This window comes from Periophthalmus magnuspinnatus, chromosome 20 (assembly GCF_009829125.3).
Source record: "Periophthalmus magnuspinnatus isolate fPerMag1 chromosome 20, fPerMag1.2.pri, whole genome shotgun sequence".
Lineage (NCBI taxonomy): Eukaryota > Metazoa > Chordata > Actinopteri > Gobiiformes > Gobiidae > Periophthalmus > Periophthalmus magnuspinnatus.
The window spans coordinates 10,462,890-10,480,468 of record NC_047145.1 but is presented as its reverse complement, the minus strand read 5'-3'; the positions used below and the strand labels follow the sequence as shown (position 1 = coordinate 10,480,468).

At 38.5% G+C, this 17,579-nt stretch overlaps 2 protein-coding genes across 2 annotated transcripts; one reads left to right on the top strand and one right to left on the bottom strand.

The window, feature by feature from the left end:
- Window positions 1–294: 294 nt before the first annotated feature.
- On the bottom strand, window positions 295–4,253 carry enkur (enkurin, TRPC channel interacting protein). The gene is made up of 5 exons (XM_033985870.2): window positions 4,059–4,253; window positions 3,792–3,937; window positions 2,269–2,489; window positions 1,703–1,849; window positions 295–520 (listed from the first exon to the last, which is right to left on the bottom strand). Exons 1-5 carry the CDS (start codon window positions 4,139–4,141, stop codon window positions 347–349), a joined length of 771 nt encoding a protein of 256 aa, XP_033841761.1. The 5' UTR covers window positions 4,142–4,253; the 3' UTR covers window positions 295–346.
- A 366-nt stretch (window positions 4,254–4,619) lies between these two features.
- On the top strand, window positions 4,620–10,854 carry LOC117388624 (threonine synthase-like 1). Its single transcript, XM_033986213.2, has 3 exons — window positions 4,620–4,736; window positions 5,582–6,967; window positions 7,751–10,854. The coding sequence occupies exons 2-3, from the start codon at window positions 5,609–5,611 to the stop codon at window positions 8,552–8,554; spliced, it is 2,163 nt and encodes a 720-aa protein (XP_033842104.1). The 5' UTR covers window positions 4,620–4,736; window positions 5,582–5,608; the 3' UTR covers window positions 8,555–10,854.
- The last annotated feature ends 6,725 nt before the right edge of the window (window positions 10,855–17,579 follow it).

The window sequence follows — 17,579 nt, the reverse complement described above, 5'->3', positions numbered from 1 at the left end:
AAAAATGATTATACTAGGGCAGTATCCAAGAAAGTATATAAGTAAATACTTCATACTTTGTGATATTGAGCCAGATTGTAGATGGAAACCGCAGGGAAACAACCATAATTTAAAATTTAGACATTACAAAAAAAAAACATTTTAATTTCCAGCAATACAAAATCACATTATGAAAACTATCCAATTAAGAGTTCTGATAATCACATTTATAAACTCCAGAATAAAACTCCTGAGGTACCACTGACCTTTTTTGTGATAGCTGAATTGATTAAAAGATTACACGATAAGGTTGTTAAAGCTGCATTGTCTTTATTCTCACATTCCTGTGCTGTAGTGTCTATGAGCCCTAGTTGTCTGCGATGTAGATGACTTTAAACCTCTCAAATGTCTCCATTTCCTTCTCTAGACGTTTCATGTCGGCCTCCAGGCGCTCCTTGTGGGCCCGTTTGCACCACGTGTCGATGACCAGAGACAGGCCCTGGTACTCGTGATGGATCCTGTCCCAGTTCTTCTTAAGGCCCTGTGCAAACAACACAAGAGGTTAGGTACTGTTTGCTAATGTGTAGTCATCACCACTAATAATTAAGTCAGATGGTAATTGTAAGTACTGGGTAAGAAGAAATGCTACTACTAGATTTAATTGTGTCTATTTGACTGCCTTTAATTATTATTGTTGTGTACTGCACTCTGGGTAACTGTGTTGTTTTTTAAGTGCAATAGAAAGTTGAGCTGGATTGGAATTAAAGCCCCACCGTGTAACTACACTAATAACGGCATGATTTTTTTTTTCATTTTGGCTGTGTTTATTGCACTGAAAAACTTAGAAAAACAGGCATCTAAACTGTGAGTGGGCTTGCATCTCCACAAACCTAAAGCTTACTTGTTTTGGAGGGGAAGCTTTACTTGTCTCAATGGAAATGTTGTTCCCTTGGCTATAATATTCCACACTATGGCATAAAACGTATCTATCTTCATGAAGAATGTTCCAAAGTATGGTTGTAACTTTCTGTTTCCATGGAATTATGCAGGTGATGTGCCACCTCCAGAAAGTTACATAATTTAGCTTTAAACTATCAACTACCACTAATTCTTTTCTAGTACTATGTCTACAACTGCTAATAATAATACAACTCTACAGGTCCTACATACATTCTTCTGTTGTTTCCTCCCTGTATATTATTTATACTACTTCTGTGGCTGTTACTATTTAAACTTCTACTACTGCGACTACTACCATACTCATTTAACTGGAGCCTAGCGGCAGCTTGTCTTCACTAATGGGGATCCTAACAATAAACAATAAACTACTGCTAGCGCTACCGCTAGTGCTACTATGTTTACATTTGAAAAAAAAAAATCTGCTATGCCTAAGTACACATTTTATGAGCGCACATAGGTGAAATGTCTTTTTCTAGCTCCATTTACTTTATTCTCTGTATCAGTATTCAGTTTCTTATACACTAGAAGTGGTTCCTGTGGCAATCACTCACATATACTGTGACCAAAATGAGCAATACAATATGGCAGAAGTGTCTGGCCCAGACACACAATGAGGTTGGAACCGATTACCTTCTAGAAGGTGGTCAAATGCTTGACCAAGTAGAACATTGCTGATAAATACTTTATAAATAGCTACGTTGCTGCCAATATACTGCACCTGAATAGTAAACACATGCAAATAAAAAGAGGTTGTGATGCCTACCTCAAGAATGTCCCTCCTCTCCTCCTCAGAGAGCTGCTTCATGGCTTGTTTCTCTCTCTGTTCTTTCACATAGTTGTCATACTCCTCCTGAGCCTTCTTCTTCTCTGTGTTATGTTTTTGGAGATACGTCGGAACTTTACCAAAATCCTGGGGGGAAAACGCAAGATAAATAATGCTTTAACACCGCCGTTTGAACACCGTCTTTATCAGACCTTCAAGAGCCTATAACATGTCTTTATAATTATGACTTAATTTGGTGGGCTTACCTGTGGTAAACCCACAAAATTAAGTGGCAATTTGTTAAGAAAAAGTAAAATTTTAAAATTACTTTGCCTACAATGTTCCACCGTATAGTTTCTGAGAAACTCTTATGGAATTACCTCTACTTATGTCATATCTGCTGCCTGTGTCTATACGGGAAATTATAACTTCTTCTAACTTATAACTATTAACTTCACAAAAATGATCAAACTTGGGAAAACTAGGCAAGATTTTGAGTCAAATCTTAAATATCATTATGATTACTACTAGTTTGCAAGTCCACATAGAAATTAATGTGTAAATACCGTCTTTTTAATGTACTTAGGGACCAGTCCAGAGTTCTCCAGCACCTCCTTATGTCCCTTGTAGGTGTCTACGCTGATGGGTTTGGGCTTGGATGTTACAAATGTGCAGGTCTTTGTGAAGTCGCGTTTAGTCTGTATCCCCATCGGAGGGATTTCTGTGCGTGTGGGAACAGGCGGCTTCCTCTGAGGATTGATACGGCCTTCTTTTGCACTCTGGGACTCTGAAATTGTATGAAATCATGTTCAAATGAATTTGGATGTCCATTATAACATTAATATTGTTAGTTAACCTCAACCATTGGTAGCGAAAAAATTTACTCAAGAACAACATTACTTAATTTACTCAAGTGGAAGTACAAAGTAGTGGTCCAAGAAATTACTCAACTTAAACTTAAAGTTGAGTTAATGTAATTGGAAGGAGAAACATAAAATAATGCACAAAATCTGTTATTTTCAAAGGATAGACACAAAAATGAGTTAAAAAAAAACCCTCATTTCTGATTAAGCAGTGCAGGAAACGCAAATGTTCAAATCATTTAATGTGGCCAACATAAAGCTTTTGTCTCTTCACAATGAGAAGAGGAACCAAAACCTTTACTCAAGCAAGAGTACTGTTATTTCAATAAAAATATGAATCAAGTAGGAATAAACATATGCTGTTCAAAAAGTACTCACAGAAGTACAATTTATTTAAAAAGTTACTTGACTAAATGTAAGTGAGTGCTACCCACCCCTCATTACAACACACATAGACAACATGTTGTGATTGTTGTGATTTTGGGTGTTACAAAAATAAAATGAATTGAATTGAACATGACAACACTAGAAGGGATTTGTCTATTTTCTCTATACGTTTCCTGATTCTTATCATTACAGCAAATTTTTTTCCCCTAAAACGCCTGACTAGAAGCTCCCTTAATATAATGCTGAGTCTGTGTCTAAACCCTTCGGAGTGCAAAGGCATGGCTGGACTCTTTGTGAAGCTGAGGCCCTGTAGCCTCTGTCTCATCTGAGGAAAATGAGATATCCAGCTGAGACTAGATTATTTGGGGGGTAAATATAAGGAGAAGTAAACCTGCTAGTCTGATCTGTTGTGTCTTGAGAGTTTCATTACGTTTTGATTGTTATAAAATGCAAGACAAATGCCTATAAAAAAAAGCCAATTAAAATGTTACCAAATTAAATCTTATTTTTATGTGCAGGTTTGGATCCAGATCCTTCCCAGAATGGTCGATTTGACGGGAAATAAGTGGTTTACAGCTGCTTCCCAATTATGTTTTAGATGCCAAGGAACTCGTGGTAGTTCTCTTTAATTAGATGTTTAAAATTTTTCAAATGTCCCAGTGGAATTTTAAGGGATTAAGGAAATACAAAGCAAAAACCTTGCATGAACACATCAGTAGCAAAACTTAAGAAGGCTTTTTGCAACTAGTAAACTACACAGACAAACAGCTAACTACAGGTTTACTAGCTACAAGTCCCAGTGGACACAGGATATGTATTCTGCTTTGAAATGAACTTACTGTCTGATAGTTTAGGATCTTTAGAATGTTTCTTGAGGAAATTCTCCGGAGAAGGCGTCTCCACTTTAGCTGGGCCCATCGTCCGCATAGGCCTCTTGGGAAGCTTCTCCTCTTGGACTACTGCAGGCCTGAACTTTGACACATACCTATGCACAGTACAAAAAGCAAAATCATTTACTGTTATAAGGTCCATAATTTTACAGTAACTAGCTTTAGCAATTAGCAATCTTAAATAAAAACAACTTTCTTAGCCAAGTCTTCAATTACCTGGGAGGTTTCTCAGATTTGACCTCCTCTTTGGGTAGAAGGTCGTAGACACTTTCTTGAGGACGGTAAACTTGAGTGGACATGTTGGACGATCAGAAAATGCACTTTGGAAGATGAGATTTTTATTTGACCGCACGGATGAAAACGCTCCGGGGACGTGTTTGATGACACGTCTGTCTGTTACCTAGCAACAGCAAGAGCGATGGCCGCGTTTGAGGACAGTCGGGAAACGTAACTGAACTGTTATGATAAAAATAGATAATAAAAACAAATAAAATAAAATAAAAATAGATATGCATAAAAGTTGTGTTAAACAAATTATCAAACCCACACACATTGTTTAGCAAGTGTTTAGAAAGATTGTTTATTTTTGAATATTATTTTTATCTGTTCTTTTTTTTAAATATTTATTCAATATTTGAGAAAGAACTGAGAATAATACATAGCATTTTTGATCAACAACCTTGATTATAACCCACAGCTGTAAAAGGAAATAAAGGAGAAATAAAAGAGAAAATCACAAAACAGAATTTGTAACTTCGCATTTGTCCCGTTGGACGTCCCGTAGCTGTTTACTTTTTTACTCTCTTCCGCTCATGTGTGGCTGCTGCGTGGACCGCCAAATCTTTTTTAAACTGGTCATTTATTGAAACGTTTTAGCGGGATTACGATTTTCAGGTAGAGTAAAAGTCCACGCCGCTTTGACATGATCTTAACGACATAGGAATAGGTTAAAATTCAATAGAAAACACAGCATGGATAATTGGGTACAAAAACCATGAAACGTGACTTAGTAACGCTTCTCAATGGATTCCTCTTAACGTGACTGATTTGAACCCTTTGTTATGTGCGTTCTTTATCCAACTCTGAACAACAGTCTATAGTATTATTTTTACTATTGTAAGTTGTAAGCAGCAGGGTTAACAATGTTATTTTTAATTGACTAGGAGGCTATTAAAACACAATTGGGGCGTGTTTGCCTATTTACAGGGAGGCGAAAGAAAAACACTGATTTATGCACAGTGTAGTAAAGATTTGTTTTAAAGTAATTGTATGAAAAAATACAGAAGAGTAATATTGTGTGTTGTGATAATAATACACAGCTGAAGGTGTAATTGCACCACCTTCTTGCTTACTTCAATGATGATAGCATAGTTTTGTCTGGAGGGTTCCACTGTATGGCATTAAACATCTCTGTGTTCAAGTAAGAAAACAAGTAGGTGACACCACACGGTCAATTTACAGATCGTTGGAGAGGCAAACCAGCTCACCACATTTTGCCATAAAACTGCTGAAAATGAATAAATGCAAATTTCAATGCCATACTATGGAACATTCCAGGCAAAGCAATAGCAACCGAGACAGGTGATATATCCCCAGAAAAGTTACATTGTGCACCTTTAATTTTTGTAATAGGCTATACTAGAGAACTAGAACTACTTAGAACTACTACTTAACCTTTAATGACAGGATGAGCCTTTAGTGTTATTGGATCAGAATATGAAATGTCTTTCTTTTTACAGGAAAATTTGCTGCTCCTCTCCACTACCATGTTGCGTTGTGCATTTCAACGCCTTCTCTGTCCCCCTCCAATATACCGCCGTATCCACTGGCTATATCTCTCTACCAGCACCCCTAACAGAGGCTCTCTTCTGGGGGACAAAAACATTCTGCTCATGGGCCCTCCCGGAGCTGGCAAAACCACTGTGGGCCGAATACTCGCTCATAAACTTGGACTACCCGCAGTTGACATTGACGACGATGTATTGGAGCCGACCTGGAACATGCCTGTAGCCGCAAAACTAGCTTCAGTGGGTGGGCAAAGATTTCTTGAAGAGGAGGGTAAAGCCTTGTGCAATTTCTCTGCTTCCGGATGTGTAATTTCTCTCAGTGGTTCCAACCCGCTGGACACTCTGGCAATGCAACACATCAAACGAAGCGGTATTGTCGTTTACTTAGACGTTGATGCAGAGGACATTATTCAAAGACTTGCAAGAATGAAAGTTAACAGAGTAGTTGGCCAGGAAGCAGGGATACCAATGAAGAATATATTACGCTATCGTAAACAGTTTTATGAAAAATGGTTTGACATTCGAGTGCTGTGCGGAAGAGGTGAGACCGTTTTGGAAGTCGCAGACAAGGTTTTAAATGTTTTGGAGCGGTATAACAATCCTGATAAGTATATTTCAACACGAAGCAACGATGCATCTAAAAGTGTATATTTCAGTGATGTTGCCGTCGTCGGAATGGCCAAAGATGGTGGTCTCTACGTACCCCAAAATGGTTTCCCAAAACTGGAAGCTAATGAGTGGGTACGGCTAGTTGACAAGCCATACCATGAACGTGCTTTTGTTTTGCTGGAAAAGTGTATACACCCACATGACATTTCTGGCCCAGATTTGAAAGCGATGGTGATGAAAGCCTACGGGTCAAATTTTGCCAGTGAAGACGTTGCACCCGTTAGACACTTAATGGGCAATCAGTACATCCAGGAGTTATTCCATGGTCCCACGGCATCGTTTAAAGATCTAGCGTTACAACTGATGCCCCAACTGTTTGCTCAATGCCTTCCTCCCATGTGTAACTTTCTAGTATTGGTTGCTACATCCGGGGACACAGGAAGTGCAGTGCTGAGTGGTTTTAGTGGATTGAAAGATGTGCATAAACATAAAACAGGAGTGCTGGTGTTTTTCCCTGGCGATGGAGTGAGTGAGATCCAGAGGAGGCAGATGACGGGACTGTGGGAGGGAAACGTTCGAGCGGTCAGTGTGGGGGCAGACTTTGACTTCTGCCAGAGGAGCATAAAGCAGATGTTCGGGACACCAGAGCTCACAGGACACTTAGCTGTGGAATACGGGACGCTCCTCAACACCGCCAACTCCATCAACTGGGCACGGCTACTGCCACAGGTGGGTCACAAGGAGATTTTTTCAATATAATTTGTGAGATACCAATTGACTTGTTCACTATGGCAACTAATACTTCACCTTTTTCAACAGTTGTATTCTGTCCGGTAGCTACTTAAAGAAGCACTACATAACTTTTCAGTTTGGCACAGTTTTTTCCTCAAGTTCAGATGTTTATTAAAAATTCTTGAAAAACATGAATTCTTACTGTGAGCAGACTTGTTTTCCACAAATTGTACCTCTACCATGACATCCATGGAGTGAAAAAGTTTATTACCGTACTGTGTAACATTCCAGGCAATGCAACAGCACCTCCATGGAGATAAACTGGTGACAGACTCTACTACAAAAAGTTACATTTTTCACTTTTACCATTTTAGTGTTACAAGTGTCTATATTAAAAAAATTGGAATAATAAATTCAAGTTTAGGGGTGTAAAAATAATAACCCAATAAAACATGCATTAATTAACTGTTGCATAATAAAATTTCACCTGCATCTAACCTAAATGTATTATCAATATAGAAATGGAAAAACACTTTTTAATACCCTAACTCTATTTAAGCAACTAAGCCTGAATCATTCTCAATAAACTATTTGTTCATTAAGAATTAAGTCTTTGTTCATGCTTTATTCAGACTAATAATGTAGTTATTAAGTGATACCAAATATCTTTTATCCATGAAATTTCACAAATTTAGTAAATAATTCTTAGAACCTCTTGCTTCATGAATGTCTTGCTTGGCTTATTTTCACCATGCCTATACTGTGTATGTTCTCTTGCAGGTTGTGTACCACACCTCCTCCTATCTGGACCTATGCCGCGGGGGCGTCATCAGCTTCGGCGATCCTGTGGATGTGTGCATTCCGACTGGCAACTTCGGCAATGCCATGTCAGCCATCTATGCCAAGAGCATGGGCCTACCAATCCGAAAAGTCATCTGTGCATCCAACCACAACTGCGTTATCACGGACTTCATCACTACCGGATCCTACAACCTCCACAATCGCCCTCTCTTACCCTCCATCTCCCCCGCTATAGATATCTTGAAATCCTCCAACCTTGAGCGATTTATCTACCACACTTCCCATGGAGACAGTCATCTTGTCAAGGAGTTGTTCACATCATTAGATCGACAGCAGCACTTTAGCGTGTCGGAAAAACTTCTTGAAAATATTCAAGAAGATGTATCAGCTGGTAGCTGCTCGGAAAACGAATGCTTGGAAGCTATCCGCGCAGTTTATGAAAATACAGGATACATAATGGACACTCACACTGCTGTGGCTAAAGTGGTAGGCGACAGGTTGCAAGATGATTCTTGCCCCTTGATTATTAGTGCCACTGCGCACTACGGGAAGTTTGCACCTGCAGTGTTCAAGGCTCTGGGAATTTCGGGCATTCCAGAAGATCCAGCGGAGCAGTTGAAGCAGCTGAATGGATTAGCAGGAGAACCAGGGATGCACACAGAGCTGTTGAAGTGCCTAGATGAAGGTAGTGAACAAGGGCAGAGGGGCTGTGAGGCGGACTATGAAAAGATGGTGGAGGAGGTGGAGGATATGATACAGGAGTCGTTCTTAAAAGTTGTTTGAATTCAGGTACAGGCCTTTTAATGTGTCAAGAACATGTTCTAGTTTGAACTTTTGGCCTTTTGGTCTACTTAGTCCTTTTTGCCACTGTGATATTGCACCATGACACAGAAACTGTCTGGGATAGTGTCATGTTTCCTTATAAGCTCCAATTTCTGCCTAATATTGGCTCTATTGTCACTATTGAAAATGCAAATGTCTGGGATAGTGTCAGGGAGTTTCATTCAGTATTAGTTTTTACCTGAGAAAATGCTATGTAAAATGAATCTATTATATTTTACAGTCTCAATTTATATCTTACTTAGTAGCTTTTACCAAAAAATGAGTGGTGTAAAGATCAATTATGTTGACATTGAACTAAAATCAGGTACTGGCCTTTTAAAGTTCATCTATACTTTTAATAATTCTATGTGCATTGTTACTCATTTATACTTGTACTTGTATGTATTTTGCCATATAATGCAATTACAGATGGCACATTTTCACTTGTTTTACAGCATTAACGAAAAAAAAAGAAGGGAAATTGTTATTTAAATCAAGCTAAATGGCAAGCTAGATGTTGTTTACAAATAAAAAATAATAATTATTATTTTGTAGTGTATGGAACAGTGAAAATTCAAACATTAGGAATTCAAAGACATCACAGAGACTAACCAGATACATGGTGGTTAATATCCATGACATGGTTGGTTTAAGTCCAAAAAGGAAAATTTAAAACACAAGAATTGGCTAAATGTTTTAACTTACTGGTAAGTAATAACTTACAGATTTTAAATACAATTATAGGTCTTGTGGGCATTAGTTACCACATAGCTGATTACCTTTGAACAAGCTTTCAAACTTTTTTCCTTCAAATTTTTTATCTTTTTATTTTTGTTTTTCGGAATGTCTATGGGAAAAAATGAATGAGAGATTTACTTCTGGAACCGGGGGCAGATGGCCACAGTTGAGCTCCATTAGGTTAAATTTAAACTGAGTATTACTGCCCTGAAAGTTATCCAGTTCCATTTCAATATAATTAGTTTTTACATTGTCCAATGTGATAACAATAGTCTCTCAGCTTATGCTTTGACATCTATAACCATGGATTAATTGTAAAATACATTTTGACCTATAAATTTCTAAAATATGGTTATCACACACAGAAGGCTATTTTGATGTGCCTTCAGTGCCCTTACATGTTATCTAAGACTTTTTCCATACAATAGTAGTATATGCAAAGATTATGCTGCTTACAGAATGTGTCCTGGTCCACTAGAGGGGGACATGCACTTGGCCATTACTGTACTGTACAAAGCTGCTGCAGTAGGATTTGTCATCCATGTGTTATTTAAAATGTTTACAGCACATCTGTATTAATCTATGCATATAACAGCAACTAATTTCACTGCTCATAATTAAACACAGTGCATTTAAGATAGACCGCACTGAAACAGAAATATATACAATTCTTTTAGCAAATAAATTCAACCAAAGGAACCAGTTTAGAATGTTTTTCCCAGTAATGGATTTTGACTTTTACAGAGAGTATTGAATGTGTCCCTGAATGAGTGATTAGAATGATGATAGAACCTTGTTGATAGATTTTTTTGGTCCCTAATATCAATACAGCCAACAATTGACTAGAATTTTAGTCCAGTTTGGTTTAGGCTATTTTTAAACGGGGTGACAAAGCATGTTTTCATTGTTCAGTCCTGTCACTGCTTGTACTGCTTATGTCCTGTAGTTACTGTATACATTGTGCTGAGCCTGTATGTTATATTGCTGCTAGAGTTTGAGTTGATAGTTTGCACTCAAAAATGAATTTCCACAAAAATATTTCATTGCACCGTGATAGAATACATAAGCTATGTGTTGCGATTATAAATACTGGGGTGGGGAACAGCTGCTTTCATTACATTATTATATTCACAGTGCTGTGGTACCATGAATTTGGTTTTGCAACTTGAATATATTTTTTATGTGATTCAATAATGTTCTTGTTTTGTGTGTGTCAGTTATTTTCTAAACTGTAATATCTGGTAGTGTTGTAAAATGATTTGCAGTTGAAGAGCATGCTTGTCTACATCAGTGTTTCTCAAACTGCGGTACAGGTGACATTGGTGGTACGCAGACTTCCACTGGTGGGACGTGGGGCCCTCTGCAGTTTGAGTATTTCTTTTATTTAGAGACAAATCTATTAATGTTTTTGTCCTCCTTTGCATTAGTCATTTATCTTATCCATGGTTTAGTCTAACTTTAGAGTGAGTTTAGTCCCATTTTAGAAGATGATTAGTTATAATTTAGGCTTGATAAGGTCCTGGTTTACATCTGGTGTTACTCGGAAAGCCAAATATTAAGTTCGGTGATACTTTGTGTGAAAGACATTTGTATCTAAAACATTACGATCCATTGAATGATTTTTTAATATTACTGTAGCTAATGACTATGAATGTCTAATGTCTAGCTAGTTAGTTATTTTAAAATAAATTACATACATATTGTACTGTTTTTCCACCTTTAAATGTTACGATTGTACAAAATATGCCAAACTTCTGTACTTTTATACTTTTTTATACCTTCACCAGATCATGTAGAAAATTACAATAAACACTTTAAACTTTACCCTTTTGTTGTTGTTTTTCAAATGATACTATTTCATTTCTCCCTTCTCCTCGTCTCGCAGTCTTGTAGACCCAGGTGATGCCTCAGCAGTGGCCCTTGGCAGCCTGCAGCACTGTGTTCATAGATTTCCTGGACTGCTTGTGACTGCACTTGTTAAAGAAGAGTTGGTGAGAGAGTGTGGATGTGACAAAGTACTGCGCTAGCATGCCCTCCCATGTGCCTCCCTGTCTCTGTGTCTCTGCCAAGGATCAACGAGAGAGGTAAAGGGAAAAGTACTTGTAGGTAAATATTTTTTATTTAGTAGTAGAAATAGTAGTAGTTGTTTGTATCCCAGTTTCAGTTACAATAGTTTTTATCCAAAATGAAAAAATCACATACTAATTGATACTAAAACTTGCATCGGAACTAGATATTCATTTTCCACCTTCAAGACACTCCAAGCGCTTTACATCAAGGAACCACTCACCCATTCACACACACACTCATACACATGTGTACACCGACACTGGGGGTGATGAAGGTTAAATGTCTTGCCCAAGGACACAATAGGATTTGTCTCTAGGAGCTGGAGTCACAGCGCTAACCTGTAGGTCAATGGATCTGACCGCTCAACCAATGATGTTCATGTCAAGAGCGGCCAACCTTTGGATCAGTGGACGAACACTCAACCAACAGAGCTACAAATATATATTGGTTATACAGGCAAAGTTAATTTAATCCTTTATTTTATTAGTATAGAAGTCAGCTTACGTCATACCTATACCTTACCTGCATACACATGCTCCCTTCTGAGCCCATCTTCTTCCCTCCCCTCTGTAGAGCTGATCTGGTGGGGAGCTTTGGCCTTATTAAAGCAGCCTCCTTCTGGCAGGTGAGTGTGTACAGATGTGTGTGTGTGTGTGTATGTGTGTGTGTGTTACTGTACATGTGAGTGGAGGTGGTTGTGATGGTGGAGGGGTGGGGGCATGGGGGTGCAGAGTAGCAGCTGTTGCGCGGGCAAACGGCTGGCTGAGCAGGGATAATTGCAGGTGTACCTGGGCTGTTACCATCTCCTCCATGTGAACTGTACTGTACTGTGCTGTGAGGGGGAAGACTGGGGACACTGAAGGTGCTGTACGTGATTTTTACTGTCTTAAAAAACATGAAAATCTAGACAAAAACTAAAATATGAAAACTAAAACAGAACAGTTTGCAGTTCCAAAGTTATTTTTCACTTACCTTACATATTCTGAGCATCCTAATTATCTGTTCTGCTGTCATGGTAACGCTAACAACAACTATATAGCATGCTAATGTGGACATCTGGATTCTCTGATGATTAAACCCTTTATAATTAGATGCAGACAGAACGCAGCGGTCTCATTTTGACCCTAAGATCTGCATTTACAAGATATCTATATTCTGTCTGTACTGGGGGGAAAAAAATGCTCAACTACATGGAACAAAATCGGTATATCAGTTTTAAGGTTAGGGTTTAGGTTGAAGCAAGTAGTATTAGTGAGTTGTGACTATAGTTAAGAAGCACAGAAACCCAATGCGTGTGTATGTGTGTGCGCGCTGCAGTAGTACCATGGGCTTTCCTGATAACCCTCTGCTCTGAGTCTCTGACATTCTGGCCCACAGCCTGTGCAAAGTGTGAGGAAGAGGAGAGCCGTGCTAATGAACATGTCACCCACATCATCATCATCATCATAATTATCATCATCATCATGGCTTCTGGAGGAAATGAGCAACATGCGGTTGTTTACAATACAGGTATATACAGTAAGCAGCCACTTCAACAAGAATTTAAAATGACTTAGATAAATGAGTTATTTGGTATTTTAAAGAGCGGGATACATAGTGCTTATCCTTGACAGATAAAATACGCTGAGATCAAAGGGTGAGAAGGGTGAGTTTATGGTTCTGCTGCTGAGATGTTAGAATTTTTTCCTTGCAGTAGTTTTTTTTTTACACTGGGTAACTTTTCACTTTAAGGGTCTGCCATCTGCTTGTCTCCATGGAGATATGAATGTGATTTCTTGTAAAGTTCTACAATATGTGGCATTAGATTTATCTCAATGGACACACACAGGCCAAAGTACAGGTCAGATTCCAAGTTGTAGGTTGTAGATCCACGGAGAGGTGAGTCCGCTAAAAATGAAAAATGCTAGATAAATAAGTAGATTAGATAGATGATTTTAAGGCTATACTGTGGAACATTCTTGGCGGACAAACACATCTGCATGGAAACAATCAGGTAGCGGATCCTCTAACAGAAAAGTTACATGCATACATACAGTGCATGGAAATGTAACCGAGAGAATCCGGTCATTTTTCAAAATAAAAGATTTTTCAAAATAAAAGATTTTTCAAAATAAACGATTGTTCAGACTCAGATAATAAATACAACAGAAATAATTAATTATTTCTTGGACGGCCGGTGGCCCGGTATCAATTGATCCACGGACCGGTACCGGTCCACGGCCCGGTGGTTGGGGACCACTGACATAGTGGACCTTTAAGTCTGCCTACCTCTATCTTCTCTGCATCTACCTCAGTTATACAAAAAGCATTTATAGATTCTCTTCAAGGTAAAAGAGACCGGGCTCCACAAAACAGATTACCCTGCGCCTCAGCCCTGCTCCTGGCGACGGGCTGCCCACTTTGAGGAGGAAAGAGAATCTATTTCAGAAGGATAGAAAAAAAGGATGAAAAAAGAAAGACAGAAATCAATGGCTGTGAGATGGACGTGTGTGAAATGAGATATGATTCGGGGGTCTCAGAAGAGCAGGGGCTGACAGGTGAGTGACAGGTGAGTGACAGGGGTTAACCGCCTGTCTGAATGGACACACTACCAGGTGCGATGCTGACCGCAGCAGTGCACTGTGGGGGGAAGAGAGGGCGGGCTGGTCCTGGAGTGGAGGGCTTAATTAATGTTGCAAGCAATAGTTCAACCAGGTTGAGTTTCTTACCTGATTTCATATGCCTGACAGCCAATCACAGCCTGGTATGCAGCTTTTAAGTGTTATATCATTACTGTTGGAAAGTGACCAAATTCAAGCATATGTATTCGAAACACAAATTTTAGTAACTGTATTTAGTTAGCAGTACGAGCTTGTACAATGCTCAGTCCACAAGCTTATGTATGCCCCCGCACAGCCATTTTTCCTAAATATACAAAAGCATTTACAAAACAATACACTACCATTTCATAAATCTGATGTGAGAGGCACGCTGATTGTGTTGTGATAGTACTCTGAAAGAGGAGGGACTTAGCAAGAGAGCAAGAGGAGGGGGGACTAATTTAATGTTTGATGTTTAATATTCTGTAAATATAGCATTTTCTAAAACAGGGGTGTCCAAACTTTTTTCACCCGATGGCCTCATACAGAAACATATCTGGCCACGGACCAGAGTCAATACAGGGAGTCAAATGGTGCATTTAACACACAAATCAACCTATACTAGCACTGATTAATTTTTGGCTAGTGTTGGGGTTTAGGTAGTGATAATTCAGATCAGACAGACTCCATTTAGGTCCAAACCAAATGGATTTCAGCATTGAACCTGGCAACCCAAATGAGAGACTCATGTGAGGAGCACTCTGCTTTCTGATTGGGTAATCATTGTAAGAACCAAAAAAAACACGAAATTATAACAAAAAAACTCTGCCATAGGGTCCAATGTCAGTGTAAAAGCTGTACTTGATTTGAACATGTTAACCTCATATCTGTGGTAATGTAATGCATACGGTTCTTTAAGTTACTGTACCTGAGCAAATGTAACAGAGTATCACTACAATTTCTGCCTGCTTCTAAGGTCCAAACTAAACTATTCTTCACACCTCTTCATTTATCTGTCTCTGGCTTCTTATATCTTACATCGTAGTCACTCATCTACAGACTTATGACAAATATCAGAACGGCTCATTTCAGCTATCTTACCTGGTGCATTTCTTCTGACCTTGTCCTGTGTGAAAAGCCTGCTGGTGCTGTCACTGTTTCCATTGACTCATCCATCTGTGAGTCATAATCGATAAATATTAAAGAGGCTCCACTCATGCAATGTCTTCCTACCAGCACAGATGACAGACAGTATTAAGTGTCCATATTGAATCATAGTTTGAAAAGTGTCTGTCTGTGTGTCATCAGGTGCATTGTCCAAGGTTTATCCCATCAAAGGCCCATAGTTGCCAAGAAGCAATCGATTATTTCAAAAGCAAGTCTGATCTCGAATGACTGAAAATATCTAGCAACACCAGACTGATGAACCACCAGTGCTGTCAACCCAACATTATCATGTTCATTTTCTTTCCACCTTTAATTGACGTCATAGTTTGAAATCCTGTTTGTAAGTCCATAATTAATTGTGTCAAATCGCACTCATTACAACTGTGTGCCTACATTAGCATGCCAGCTCACTTGCTAAATTAGCCAGATTTTTTTTACCGTGGTAATTCTCTTCGTCACATGCTAACAGCGCATTTCCTAGTTCAAGGTCGATAACAGTCATGTCATGTTATAGTTGTTTCCCCTTCTCATTTCCCTTCATATTTAGAGTGATTCATGCATGTTTGAGTAATCTTTTTTCTCCTGTATTCAAGACGTCATTACTCGGATCAACCCCGGTTTTCACAGCCACTGGTATACTCCCACTGCCCCGTACGTCGTTCTCCAATTTTATTTTCTGAAACAGTGATTATGCCGCATTGAATCGTCATTTTGGTACAAATGGAGACATCAGCTCCCATTGGATACCTCAGTTTTGTAACGCGGAAGTTAGTAAGTTTTGCATGAATATTGGGCATCATAGATTATAATTACATAGCAGACACAAGCACAATAAGTCTTCTTTCAGTCCTTAATATGCCCAATGGAAGTAGAAAAACCCTATACAACTTGTAATCACGCTTTAAAAAAAAAAAAATCACATGTAACATTTGAGAGGGGGTGCTGTGTAGACTCTTATCTTTTTGTAACACGCAGGGGAAACACTGCAGGACTATGGTCAGACCTGGTGGAGTGTTATTTAGAGATTGTGTGTGTAGGTCTACGTCATGGAGATTAGCCCAGAGCAAACTGACCAGTGCAGTGTCAGCTCCTCTGTGTGTGCTCCCAGCTCTGGATCTCAAAGTGCTGCTAGATTCTCTGCTGCACGCTGAAATAGCAAGTCAGCTCCAAAATAGCATGGAATCACAGGTGCAATGAACGTAGGTCTGAAGTGGCTGTTTTTGGAGGAATTATATAAAAATGTACCTTATTACATCACAACATTTTAGTGTAGGCCTGTATCGCTTAGTTTTACTGTAGCGTATCACATGAACACAACAAAGGAGAGATCATACTAGTCTTATTGTAGTGTAGTATCAATAATGAACAAATACCAAAAGTAGTAACAAGGTCAAGCTTTCCTGAATATATTTATGGTCTATATCAGTGTTATCAAGAGCATGAATGAAGGATTTGGGGAAAATATCCAAATGCAATTTTTTCGGAACAAGAATTGCAATTGTGATTTGTGATTTATGTTTTAATAAAGTATTGACAAAAAGACTGAAATGAAGTGACAAACTAATACTAAAATCCCAGATCAGATGTTTGTACAGGTCTAAACTACAGGGTTAGCTGTTTTATGCAAAATAAGATGAGATTTTGTTGCTTGTTGAGAAAATTATGTTACCTAAAAAATCAAAGCTAATTACGTTCATTCAAATTGCAATTAATTTACAGCCCTAGCCACAAGTAGTATTTTGTGTTGAAAATGACATGATATTGTCTAAAAACTCTGTATCATATATCAGGTTCAGGTTGAAGTTTTTGTATTTTTAGCTCTTTAATACTTTTGTTTATTTAGTGGTGACAGACAAAGGCACACTCTCATTCATACACCGATGTACATGAGACTGGAGACACAATAAATGAAGGGTCTTGCCCAAGAACACGACAATGCTATACATACTATTCTAACATTTGGTTTATATATTAGTACCACGATTACCATTCTCATCTCTCACAGTCAAGATGGTCTCGGGTTTGATTCCAGGTTGCATATGGGACAATAACATTTTCCAGTGTATCTTTTCAGCAGTAAAACACTTGTAGGTGAATAAGTGCAGATAATTTTAATGCTATACTGACGAAAATTCCAGGGAAAGCAATAACATCTCCACAGAGACAAGCAAATATCTCAGTTCCGCAAAGTTACCTAGTGCCTTTAACAAATGTTTTCGTAGATTTTCTGTTATTTTAAAGACAGGGTATTATGCATTGATTCATAGATTTTTTTTAAAACATCCTACCATGTTGTGACATTCTCCTTTGTCCAAAACATACCTGAAGAAGTTTTATATGTCATCCCACATGTCTGAGTAATTTAGCATCGTCTCCCTGACCCTATTCAAACCCTCTTTACAATTAGCAGTACCATTCTGTCCAAAGCCCAG